The following is a 12,266-nucleotide window of genomic DNA, read 5'->3' on the forward strand; positions in this document are numbered from 1 at the left end:
ATAGTTAAAATAAAAGTAACACATTTTGCTTCCAAATAATTACATTCAGAAATAACCTGGACTAATCTGATGAGGAAGCAGCAAAAAGAAAAATGTTTACTCCACAAAGGTAACATTTTAAAAGAAAAACACAAAACAAATGTCAAATAATAAAGAACCTATTTTGAATTAGGTAATTCAACAATGCATGCTACGGTTTTACCAAATTAAATTATTAAAAGTAAAGACAAAAAACATGTTACTTACCAGGTTTCTAGAATACTAACAAACTAACAAGTAGTTGCCTATTAATCACATTAAAATACCATCAGGGAATTTAAATAATCAACCAGAAGTAAGAACTTGACTACCCTTTGGGGAGGAGGCTGTTAATGAAGTAACAGTATTTTGAGAAGGACCACACAGGGAGCCTGGCTTCGCTTTAATTAACCTCCCCTCGGCTCAGCTAACAGCTACACTGACTTCACAGACACGTCGCTGTCCCACTAAGGGATCATCCTGCATCTCGAGCCACACCTGGCCTCCTTTCCGCTGCATGCAGGGTCTTCTGCAGCCTCTGTGCTGCTGAAAGCAATTTCTCCTCCAACTCTCCACAACTCTCAACAAACAGGTGTAGTTCTGCCGGGCTCCTTCGCTCCCCTCACTGACCCATCCCGGCCTCCAAGGCACCTTCCTCCTTCCACTTGACTCGGAAGCCTGGACCCCTCTCCTCTCTCTGTTTTGTTCTCAATGGTATTTATCTATAATGAGGGCTGTAAACACCATCTGGGATGCTGCTGTTCCCCAAATTCTCATTTCTGTTTCTAGAATGTTCTGAAAATTAAAGCATGAGTCGCTTAGTCATGTCGGACTCTTTGCGACCCCATGGACTGTAGCCCGCCAGGCTCCTCTGTCCATGGAATTCTCCAGGCAAGAATACTGGAGTGGGTTGCCATTTCCTCCTCCAGGGGGTCTTCTGGACCCAGGGATTGTACCCGGGGCTCCTGCACTGCAGACGGACTCTTCACCACGTGAGCCGCCAGGGCAGTCATGTTCTGAAAGCTCCAAGTTATTGTGATTTTCTGCTTCCCTCTCAGCATCTCTGTCTGGTGACCCTAAAGCTCTCCAGTCACCACGTCTAACCTCTCTCCCTTCACAAGTCCATCTCCCCATCTCTCCGCCCTTACACACGGACCCCAGCTGAGTCAGAAAACGCGTAGTCATTAGACCTGTTCTCTTCCCTCAGCGCTCTCCTCTGCCGCTTCAGGCCTCCCCTACCACTCCTCTGAGCCGAACCATCGGGACCTTCAGCCGCTTATCTCCAGCCAGTCCTGACCGTCCTGCTTCTCTGCGCCCCCACGGCCAGCACCACATCCAAGCTCTCCTTTGTCTGCACGTCCTTCTCAAGCCTTTCTCCACACGGCAATCAGACGGACTCCCAAAAGCTGTAAGCCCGACCAAGCAAGACGCTCCAAACCTTTCCTACACCTTCTGACACTGCCTGGGACACTGGAAATCAAACCTTTCCCAAAAGCTGTAAGCCCGACCAAGCAAGACGCTCCAAACCTTTCCTACAGCTTCTGACAGTGCCTGGGACACTGGAAATCAAACCTTTCCCAAAAGCTGTAAGCCCGACCAAGCAAGACGCTCCAAACCTTCCCTACAGCTTCTGACAGTGCCTGGGACACTGGGAATCAAACCTTTCCCAAAAGCTGTAAGCCCGACCAAGCAAGACGCTCCAAACCTTTCCTACAGCTTCTGACAGTGCCTGGGACACTGGAAATCAAACCTTTCCCAAAAGCTGTAAGCCCGACCAAGCAAGACGCTCCAAACCTTCCCTACACCTTCTGACAGTGCCTGGGACACTGGGAATCAAACCTTTCCCAAAAGCTGTAAGCCCGACCAAGCAAGACGCTCCAAACCTTCCCTACACCTTCTGACAGTGCCTGGGACACTGGGAATCAAACCTTTCCCAAAAGCTGTAAGCCCGACCAAGCAAGACGCTCCAAACCTTCCCTACACCTTCTGACAGTGCCTGGGACACTGGGAATCAAACCTTTCCCGCTGCCTCTCTTCGATCTCATCTGGACCGCCGATCCGCCCGATCGGACCTCCTCCCCGGCGGGGACCTCCTGCCTCACAGCGACCCCAACCACCCCACGGCCGGCGTCTTCCGGCTCTTCGGATACGGCCTCACCTCGTCCTCCTCAGAGAGGCCTTTCCCTAGCTCTCCAGTCAACTATGGTCTCCCTCACCACACCTGAAGCATCCTCACAATGAACACAACACGGGGTCTTAAATTATTCAGAGGTAGAGTTGGGGCAAGAGATATCTAGACTGAGTTCTCTTAATATATCCACTCAATATTCTTCTCTGAGGAGATCTGGCTAGTGTTGCACATCTTAAATTCCTTTTGGTAGATCATTTAATGTTATTACATCAGTAGACAGTTCTTACAATATACCATAGAAGATCATACTCTAAAATAATATTTATTCATCATAATTTAAAAGTTAGTTTGATGCTATAGTTGTATCTCATTTCAAAAATCATTCACACCACATAACACAGATGAAGGAAATGAAGGGCTCTACAGATGAAGACTGCTTAGATGCCGTTTTCAACTGCCATGAAAAACTTATACAAAAAAGCATGGGTAATTACATTACAAACTTTAACAAGTATGTTATCAAAAAGCATTGGAAAGTAGAGCCCATGCAATTTTATAGAAGGTGAAGAAAAATTATGATTACTCTTAGATATTTTGACAAAGAAGAAATTACCTAATATATACCTGAGACCTTAAAACTAGAAACTGCCTTAATTATCAACTTTAGTTATAAATTATCCTTCAGATCTCGGTTGTGATCAAAAAGCGTTTACACAGACCACTCAGAAAAGGTCAGCTTCCCCATCTACTGCAATGTGGTTTATCCCATTTTTACGCCTGATTTTACCTGTATTTATCTATAGCCATAAGCTTGAGGGCAGACACACTATTTTTGCTCACTGCTAAGCTAAGTAGGCATTCTGTTCAGCACCTATTGAACATCTATTTTCTACATAGCCTTTTTGCACACATATATTCAAAATGCATCCATAAACACTGTCCTACAATATGAAACACTAACTCCATCGGTGGTAGCCCAGAATCTTAAGATTTCTTCACCTGTTAAAAACTTACCAACATATCCCACGCACTGTGACTCTTAAACCTATCTACAAACTCAACTAGAAACAAGAGGGTTAAAAAGGTCAGGAGAATTCAAGTTACAAAGAGAGCTAAATATGAATACAACAAACTTGATCTCAAATGCCACAGAAACTTTAAAAATACTACTCTGCACAGACTGAATTAGGTTCCAACAATAATTACTGTTTGATGTTGGTATTTTCCTTTCTGCTGAGGCCAATCTCTCAGGTAAATTTCTCAACTTAGTAAATTACACAGCTGTTCCTGTTTCAAGGAAGAGGAAGTGGGAACAATAAGGACTGGGGGAGGGTAGGCTACTGCGAGCAACTTTCTGTTGGAAATCAAATCCTGCTGCTGGCTGTGAAGTGAGATCAGCCTCACGGCTGGAGTCCAAGAGGACACTCGTGGACTCTATCAGCTTCAAGTGTGGTCAGAGAATGTTCGCGTCTCCTGGGGAAATCCACGCCTGAGTCAATCTCAAGTGTACCCTCTCCTAACACACTACGCAAACCAAGATTGCTGTTAACAGGTGAGTTTGATTTAGAGAAAGGGAGGACGGTGGAGAGAGAGGAGAAAGCAGGGCAACCAGTAAGAGAAACTGAAGATGTAAGTGCTCATAATTTGTCTTTTTGGGACACACATTCACTCATGAACATTACAGCCATTACAGAAACAATTTGTTTTTATGACTTACAGAATTCTTTTAACATAAGCAAGTCATATACAAAACTGAGTTCAACATCAAATAGGAAAAGCTTAGTCCTGAGAGTGATTTGATAAGATATATACTATATAAAGTAGAGAAATAGCTGTTGCCAGTTTTAGCCTTCAGTAATTTAAGAAAGCAAACTTGGCTGGTGCTAGCTGTCATTTTGGTAATGGCTTAAAAAATCCAACAGGCACAAGAAAACTGACAGGGATGCGTACTTCTAATCTGTACATCTTGTAGCTTGACACCCCAAAGGGCAAGACGCTTTGGGGGATGAAAACTAGTCTCTCAGTGGTTTAGAGCAGTGCTTCTTGGACTTGAGGCTGCACGGGGTTCTTCTTAAAGTTAACATTTCCACTCAAGCAAAGGTGAGGCCTGAAATTCAGAATAACAGACTCCGAGGTGACATTGATATTGCTGGTCTGCAGGCACACCGTGGGCAGCAGGGGTCTGGTCATTCCTCCTAGAAAGCACGCCTGAGCCTGAGTGGAGCTCTTCCTCCTGCTGCCTGCTTCCCCACAGTACCTGTGGGCCCCTCTACTGTGCATCTCACACACACACAGAATAATTAAATAGCAGTTTAGTTCTAAAATGTGTGCAGCCATTAGGCAGCTTTGAACTTGAAAACCTGCTACCCTTCTGCATTTCCTATGGCCAGTGTTTGACTCGGTCAGGCCTGCAGTTATTTTCACTGGCACGTTTCTTTAGAAATAGTTATGAGTCAATGTGTTGGGTTTCAGGACCACCTCTGCAGAACTACATTTAACACATAAATATCACATCCTTCTCAAGTCTCCATTTTCACGTGATACCTGCATTATTCTGCAAATCCAGAAAACAGGGCAGACATGTTTGCTATGTGTCAGGTGCTTTATATATATTATCATTAAATTCTAATAAGCAACTGATATAGTTTTATGGATGAAGAAATCAAGAGAGTTTACAACCTAACTTGCTTGGTGTCCACGTACAGGAATCAAAGAATAAGGCTTTGAAGCCAAACAACTGCACTACAGAAATGTTCATGTGAATTTATAATAATCTTTCCTAGTATCAATTAATTATACTACAAATATATACAAATGATACTAAATAGGGTTCTTAGAAGTCATTTTTATAAAATGTGGTGTAGTATTTAGAAGATATGTGAAAAAAAATCATTGTTGGCATCTACTCTACGTATTTTATTCCTCATGAAGAATACAGAACATTTATCTACTTACTAATGAAACTTTTTTAATAGGTTCTAAGACAAAGTATCAGCATGAAGGTTTAACTCATAAGTAATCAAGAACAGACAATTATAACTACTAGGGTAATTTCTTTTAATGAATTATCATTATATACATCAGTAGTATTTTAAATTTTAGTTAAAAGTTGGATATGAAATAATTTATCAAGAATTGAATCTTTACTTGGATGATATGATTTACCGACCTGTCTTTTAATAACAAAACTGCCCTCTGCCCCCTAAATGCCAACAGTGCTTCTTACTAAAAGGTTTACATTTAGAAACCAGAAATTTAAGAAAGAGAAGAAAGGAAAGAAGCGAGGGAGGGCAGAGAGCAGGGGAGGAGAAAGAGAGAGGGGAGGGATTGCTTACTTGTAATTAATTGTTAACAAAACTACAATCCTCTACAGCTCACCACTGGAGGCCTGGTTTGCTCTCACAGGAATATATTATGAAACTGATATGTTAATTCGAAACACTTCATTTAAAATGCTATTGCAATACAGCAGTATATTATAAAATTCTAAGGTTCTTAATAAACTACTTAAATTGATGAAAATAAGAAATTAAGTTCACAACATAATGGCCAAGTGGTTATGATCTAATGAAGTATTATTTTTGAAAACCTCCTCTGGTAAAGAAATTTCACCTTCTCTATGAGACTCTCTCAGTAGCTGTCAGTCTTCAAACCTGTGTAAATTCCTAAGCCTCCACTTATATGTCAGCAACAAAAAAAATGGTGGAAAGATAAAATGAAAAAATTCTTATAAAGTTATCAAAGTACATTTAGAAGTACTTAAGTTTTCTTTAGGAAGCTTTCTTTAAACATTTAATACTTCAATCAAATGTGTCTAAAAACATTTCACAGGAGATTCAATAGAAACTTCCAGTATTACCATGAAAGCAATTAGCACATGAGCACCTGAAGCAGATCACAGTCATGTGTTTTTGTTAAATATTTTCTCATAAAGTAATACAAAAAGAGAACCTTGTTCAACATCAAAACATCAGTGTATCAACAAGCCTTGAATCATCAAGTGAAGCCCGTTTCCTATACAACTAAAAACTAAATGAAGGCCGTTTCCTATACAACTAAAACACAGCCAACAAGCTGCTTGAGATCAGCAGCAACTTGTGAGGCGGTGATGAGACAGTGGCAGCTAACTAGAAAGGAGAATATGACCAGAACTGAAACAGAACATAGCAGAAGCAGTAACAAATATGAAGACATGGCTCATATAAACTGGGATGAACCAGGAAGAAAAAAATACATGTACTTGCTCTCTCATACACATACCCATACCATTTTGGAACATACGTCAACAGAAAAATAATCATAATGTTTTCTCAGTTGGAGCAGAAGACTCTAAGGAGAGTTATCAGTAAAATTTAATAGGAATATTTATAATGTAAAATCCATAAAGGGTGTAAATTTCTGAAAGAAAATTAGAGATTCAAATTTTCATTGCAAAAGTCTTTTCAGAGCCAGAACTACACAATTAGTATACGCTATTCAAAAAAGGAAAGGAAAATAAACTAAAAACTAACTAAGGAGGAAGAGAACTAGTTTGAAAAGAAAAATCTTTCTTGGTTGAAGAGAAAATAAGTACCAAGTAAAATACTTAAGAGAAAGGCATGTATGGAGTGTTTGCATTTACTGTGTATGTCTTTGCCATAGAGAAATATGTAAATTTCATGTGGCAACTCCTTTGCCTCTGGTATAAACTGCTGCCTTTTGAAAATAAAATATATATGAATTTTAAATAGAGGAGACTAATTTCACATTAAAGTAAAATTCGATTTAACTTTTCTACTTTTCTTTATCATTACAAAAATTAGATGACCAGATATTATCCCTATAAAAAGTTAAACTTTAAATCACTAAAAGCAATCTGAATCATGAGACTTAAAACTCCAACTACTGTGACTGAACACTTTGCACTGTTTAGTATCTTGCTATTTTCTAAAAATACTTCAGAAAGTAGGAATTTTGTAGAACACACAATTCTTAGCGACAGCATCTTCACTTTGCCTTGCAGTTTCACTCAAGTCTCACTGAAAAATATCTGAAATGCACCCATAAAGGATAGAGCCCACAAAACTTTATAGAATAATCGTGGAACTCTCTTCACTTCCTGACGATCAACAGTATAATCCTAAATTTTTTGTGTATGAAACCATAAAACAAATACATCTGAGGGGAAAAATGTTACACTATATCCAAAACTTTACTTTTTTAAAGCTTTATTGTCCCTACAGCATAGAACCAAAAAATTTTTTAGTGGTTTCTAATAGGTTGCATTTAAATTCTGAAAAGATCACTTAAAGCTCAATAAATTAGTCTTCATTAATAGTATTTTTTTAAAGTGGCCAAAGCACATACATCAACATTATGTCTGAGTTCTACCTAAAGACAGAAGAAAATTGCCCTCGAAACCAAAGCTACACATACACCGTTTTACTTTATAGAATTGCTCCAGCATCTTTTTTTGTCAGAATCATTAAAATCACCATACCTGTCTGGACCGAGGTCTACCAGGAGAAAACTTCCTTTTGGTAATAGCTGGTTTGCCCATGCCAATTTTGGGGGTGACTGAGATGTACGTGGTTGGCAGGATGTTTGCAACAGAGGCGTTGGGAGTGGAAGGGTAACTGTGCAGCATGTCATGGGAAGGCAAGTCGGAAGAAAGTGCTGGAGAGGAAGACACATGAGCCTTGCTTGTGTCCGCTGCTGAGGAAGACGATGACTCGGTCTCAGAGGATAGTTTTACAGATCTGCCCTCTTGGCATAAGCCATCTTTCACTTGACTCTCAACTGCAGAAGCCGCTTCCAAGTCCATAAATGCAGAAGGCTCAGGGTTTTCTCTCTGTTCCCTTTCTACAGCCAAATGTTCTGCAGAACATAAAGAAGTGCTTTCCCCATCTGGGGACACTAAGGTTTCCAGTGGGAGAATGACAGACTCAATGGTGACTTCAGGAGGCCGAGACTCTTCCGGCGACGCCACCACATTCGGCTCCTCTACTGACTGCACTTCCTCCTGCAGCACAACCAGCTGGGGAGGGAGGGCGTCCGCGCGCTCAGTCACTTCCAGGCAGTTCTCACTTGGCCTGTCACAGGTACATGCCACTTTCGGACACATCTCCACTGCTTCACCATCAACTGCACAAGAAACCTGATTTTCCGACTCAGGATCCACTTTATCTTGGGATGATTCTAGAAAATTTGGAATATCTATTATGTTAATGTACATATGAATTTTAAAATTCCTAACTATGAGTAGGTATAAAACATCAATGCCTTAAATGTCTGTAGCTCTATGGTTTAAAAGTAACAGGCTTGGATGGGAAAAAAGATGGGGTAGGGAGGGCTTCCAAAACATTACTTTTGGTTAAAATCACGCCTTAAATCAGATGGTATTCATCAAGAAAGGCAATTATTAAGTTTAGTAAGTGTCAATACACACCAGGGTTTATGGATTAGAATAAGTCACAGATCAAACCAGAAAACCTACAAAAACACTGCCTTAATAGGATCCCCAGAGTTCAAGGTAATTTCTGGTAGGAATATTAAAACAGAATAAATTTCCAAAATAACAATTATACATATATAATATTTTACAATTTGAACACTTACAAAAGGATTTAGAATTTTGTAGGTAAAATTACATTCATTTTATAGCTAGGAAAATGAGGCTCAGTGATATTACACAATATGTCCAAGTTTGAAGAGCAAAGATTAGTCTAAAAAGGATTTGCAATAAGCAGACACAAGATCTAACAAAGCTTCTGTAGACCGAAATGAGTAATGACCACAGACAGAAAAGACTTTGCTTAGCTATACTTGCTAACATAATCAACATTTTTTTTTTGGCAAGGGAGGGGTGGGGGATATAATTCTTGTTCTTCCTCATCATCTTTATAACCAAAGAGACTTATCTTAACAAATCAATGAACAAAACTAGACATCAGAAGTATCTAAAGTTACTGACCGGTAAATTTTAAATCAGGGTACTAAGTGTGTTAAAACTTTAACCCAGTATACTTAAGAGTAAGGTCAGAGGTTCAACTGACATGAGCCCCAAGTGGCTCTATTAAGTTAGAGCACTGACGAAAAACAGCACTTCTTTCAAAAGCCATCAGGGTTAATTTCTAAGGCACATTAATAAGGATACTAATTTCCTTGTTCACCATTTACCATGGTGATTGAAATTTTTAATGTTTGAAATTTTAGTGATGAAACCTCACTTCTCATTCCTGCTTTATTAAAAGACTACAGCTGAAAAGAAAACAGCAAATAACAGATCTGATTATACTGAAATTTTTAAACACAAAAGTGCTTCAAAAATATTTTAAAAGTGATAAAAAATTTTAAAACAGAAAATACACATAAATGAAGTAAACATTTATAGGTTTAAAACCAAAAGTTCCACCATTTGAATGACTCCAGTAAAACACACTGATCTTAGTGCTATCTGGAATGCCTAAACTACATGCTACCAGGAGGCCAAGTACCTCAAGTCTCACCAATAAAGGGAGACACAGGGAACATGAGCATGCTCTTTCTCCTCTGAGCTAGGCAGGAAGGATCAAGAGCATAAACATGCCCTATTTCTGCTGTAGAAATTCACTACCAACTGTTTACAAGAAAAGGATCACTGAACCACAGATTTAACTACCAAAATGTGAATACTGCAATAGTAATCAATTCTCTGGTACTGAACAGTTCTCTAATTTGGAAAAATGAACGGAATAGACAAGGACTTAAATCTGCACAGTGACCATACAGGTATAACGATATAAATCAGCTCGGACAACATGAATGTGCTGCTTACCAGAAACGAGAAGTCCACGCATGTCACAACTTTCTGGTGGATTACTCCTCTGCTGCTCTCCGGGATGGACGTGAACTGCTGTGAATAACACATTTGTGGGATCTCCAGAAAGGAGTCAAAATTTCTGTACTTCTCTAACGCTGCTTTCTCAACACTATTTTCAGTAAGATATTTATCCTACTGACAAATACCAATTTCAAATTTAAGCATAAAACATCTTGCTACTACTATTCATTTGAAGAAGGATATGAAGATGAAACAAGGAATCTGGTTGCATATTATAAGACTATTATAGTTTTATCTTATTTTTCTTCACTTTCCCTTTTTATGAAGTATAATTTTCAATGAGAATTGTTAAATATAAATTTAACCTCAAAAAATCTCAAGAAGTTTTTATGTATAAACTCAACTTATATAACATACAGTATCACATACAACCCCACGGACTTTGAGGGGAGACCAAGATGAAATTTAATGAGTGGTTTTTCCCCAACCTGATCTCTCATTAATTCCAGATCCTCAGGTACAATAATAGCTATTACCAATACTGCAAAAACCATAACTGAAATATCCTTGAAATAACTGAAATAATCCTCAAAAGGACTGCTTAGACAATCTGAAACAATGAATCTTTCATTATCTCAGCATGCAACATCTCACAATCAGCAACAGCTCTAGTTAGTAATCATGTATCTAAAGAAATTGCTTCTTAATGAGAATCACTTGATCCCTAAACAAGGCATATATTTAAGTCTAGGTTACAGCTAACTATAATATATACATGCCCTTTCCCTGATTAATAAATTATAAAAATTTAATGAAGTTTATTTTACTTAAAAAGGCACCTCTCTGAATAATTTAATACATGAGGATGTCTTGGCAAAATTTTATTTAGGGTACGAAAGTTTCAGTATATGTTCACATATTCATTCTATACACACATTTTCTTCAGAGAACAGACTATATATCCATCACCAAAAACATCCTTACCGTCTGGAGCAACTCCAGGTGCGGGCTCCTGACCAGCAACATCTTTATTAACTGCTTGCTCCAGAAATACCATGTGGTCTTCAGGGCCTTCAACTTCCATTTCATTGTTATAATCTTAACAAAAAATTATTCATCCTTTACCTTAGAGTGAGCTTTTCTGTTTTTGCTAAGTCAACAATCATTCCCTTGTTCTAATGGTAGTAAATTATCACTAAAAATGCCATGAATTCTTCAGATTTTTCTACTTTGAACCAAATACATAATCTTATTTTTTCAATATGGAAAATATAACATATTAAAAAGCTTAACTCACATTTTACTATTTTAAAAGGACATCACACAACTGTATACTGATGGAATACTAGAAAGAAAATGTTAGTAATCAAGATATGTCTACAGATTCTAAACCCCTTGCAGATGATGAATTAGAACTTTTATAGACGCTACCACTCATGATGATGAAAATGGAAACCAATCTGATTAGCAAGTCTGTTCCCTTTACAATCTAAGAGTCTTGTTATTACATTCATAATCAATGATATACTAGTAAAACCACATGAAATTTGTTTGGAGTAAAATAAAACTAGAGTATGAAGTACAAATTAGGTCATACAGCCAAATAATAAGCAACTTCCACTTACTGGCCCAATAAACAGGAGAGTACACTAGTCTTGTAATTAAAATCTAAGGTGAATAGTTGTAAAAAAGCTAGATTAGATGTGAGCCATGAGATTCAGAGATAACCAGGAACGCCTGTACAGAAACTGGAGTCCCTCACTGTTACTGAGGTGATACGCTGGTGGCTGCCTGGCACATCGTCATAGAAAACAAAATGTCTCACAGGTACCTGCAGGGAGCTCAGCCATCTCCACCTCTTCACCTGGCTGCAAGGGGTCCATCTCAGCCGCCACGTGTTTGCAATACAGACAGATGTACTCTTCTCGGAGCTGAGGGTCCGGTTCATGATCTGCTGGTTTGTCACATTCTAAGTGAACCCATCTGCGATGATAAATATATTTAAATAAAGTGCTCTAATTTAAAGTTTAATTAATATTTAAAGAAAAGAGATAATGACTGAAAAACTGGATATAGCAAGGGCTCAGGTGACAGAAGAGAGGTTAGAGGGGTTAGCAATCGAAGGTTCTAGAAAAGGAGCTGTCATTTTTGGATGTCACCAAAGGTGTTGACTTAAAAAAAAAACACATTTTCAAACTATTTTCTCTTTATTATCCTCCTCCCAATGCTTGCTTCTGGTCTTATTTTTTTGCCCACTTACATCATCATGTCTTTCAGACTCATACAAAACATATTTAATTCCATCTATAACAGCAA

At 38.7% G+C, this 12,266-nt stretch overlaps 1 protein-coding gene across 1 annotated transcript in view; it reads right to left on the minus strand.

Moving 5' to 3' along the window:
- Positions 1-12,266, minus strand: part of KMT2C (lysine methyltransferase 2C) — a 257,369-nt gene that overhangs the window by 88,223 nt on the left and 156,880 nt on the right. Inside the window, exons 11-14 of the mRNA XM_068973381.1 lie at positions 11,782-11,933; positions 10,935-11,048; positions 9,945-10,022; positions 7,629-8,326 (exon numbers count right to left, since the gene is read on the minus strand). Coding sequence (XP_068829482.1) covers positions 7,629-8,326; positions 9,945-10,022; positions 10,935-11,048; positions 11,782-11,933 — 1,042 coding nt within the window. The remainder of the gene's footprint in view (positions 1-7,628; positions 8,327-9,944; positions 10,023-10,934; positions 11,049-11,781; positions 11,934-12,266) is intronic.

Source organism: Capricornis sumatraensis, chromosome 5 (genome assembly GCF_032405125.1).
Source record: "Capricornis sumatraensis isolate serow.1 chromosome 5, serow.2, whole genome shotgun sequence".
Lineage (NCBI taxonomy): Eukaryota > Metazoa > Chordata > Mammalia > Artiodactyla > Bovidae > Capricornis > Capricornis sumatraensis.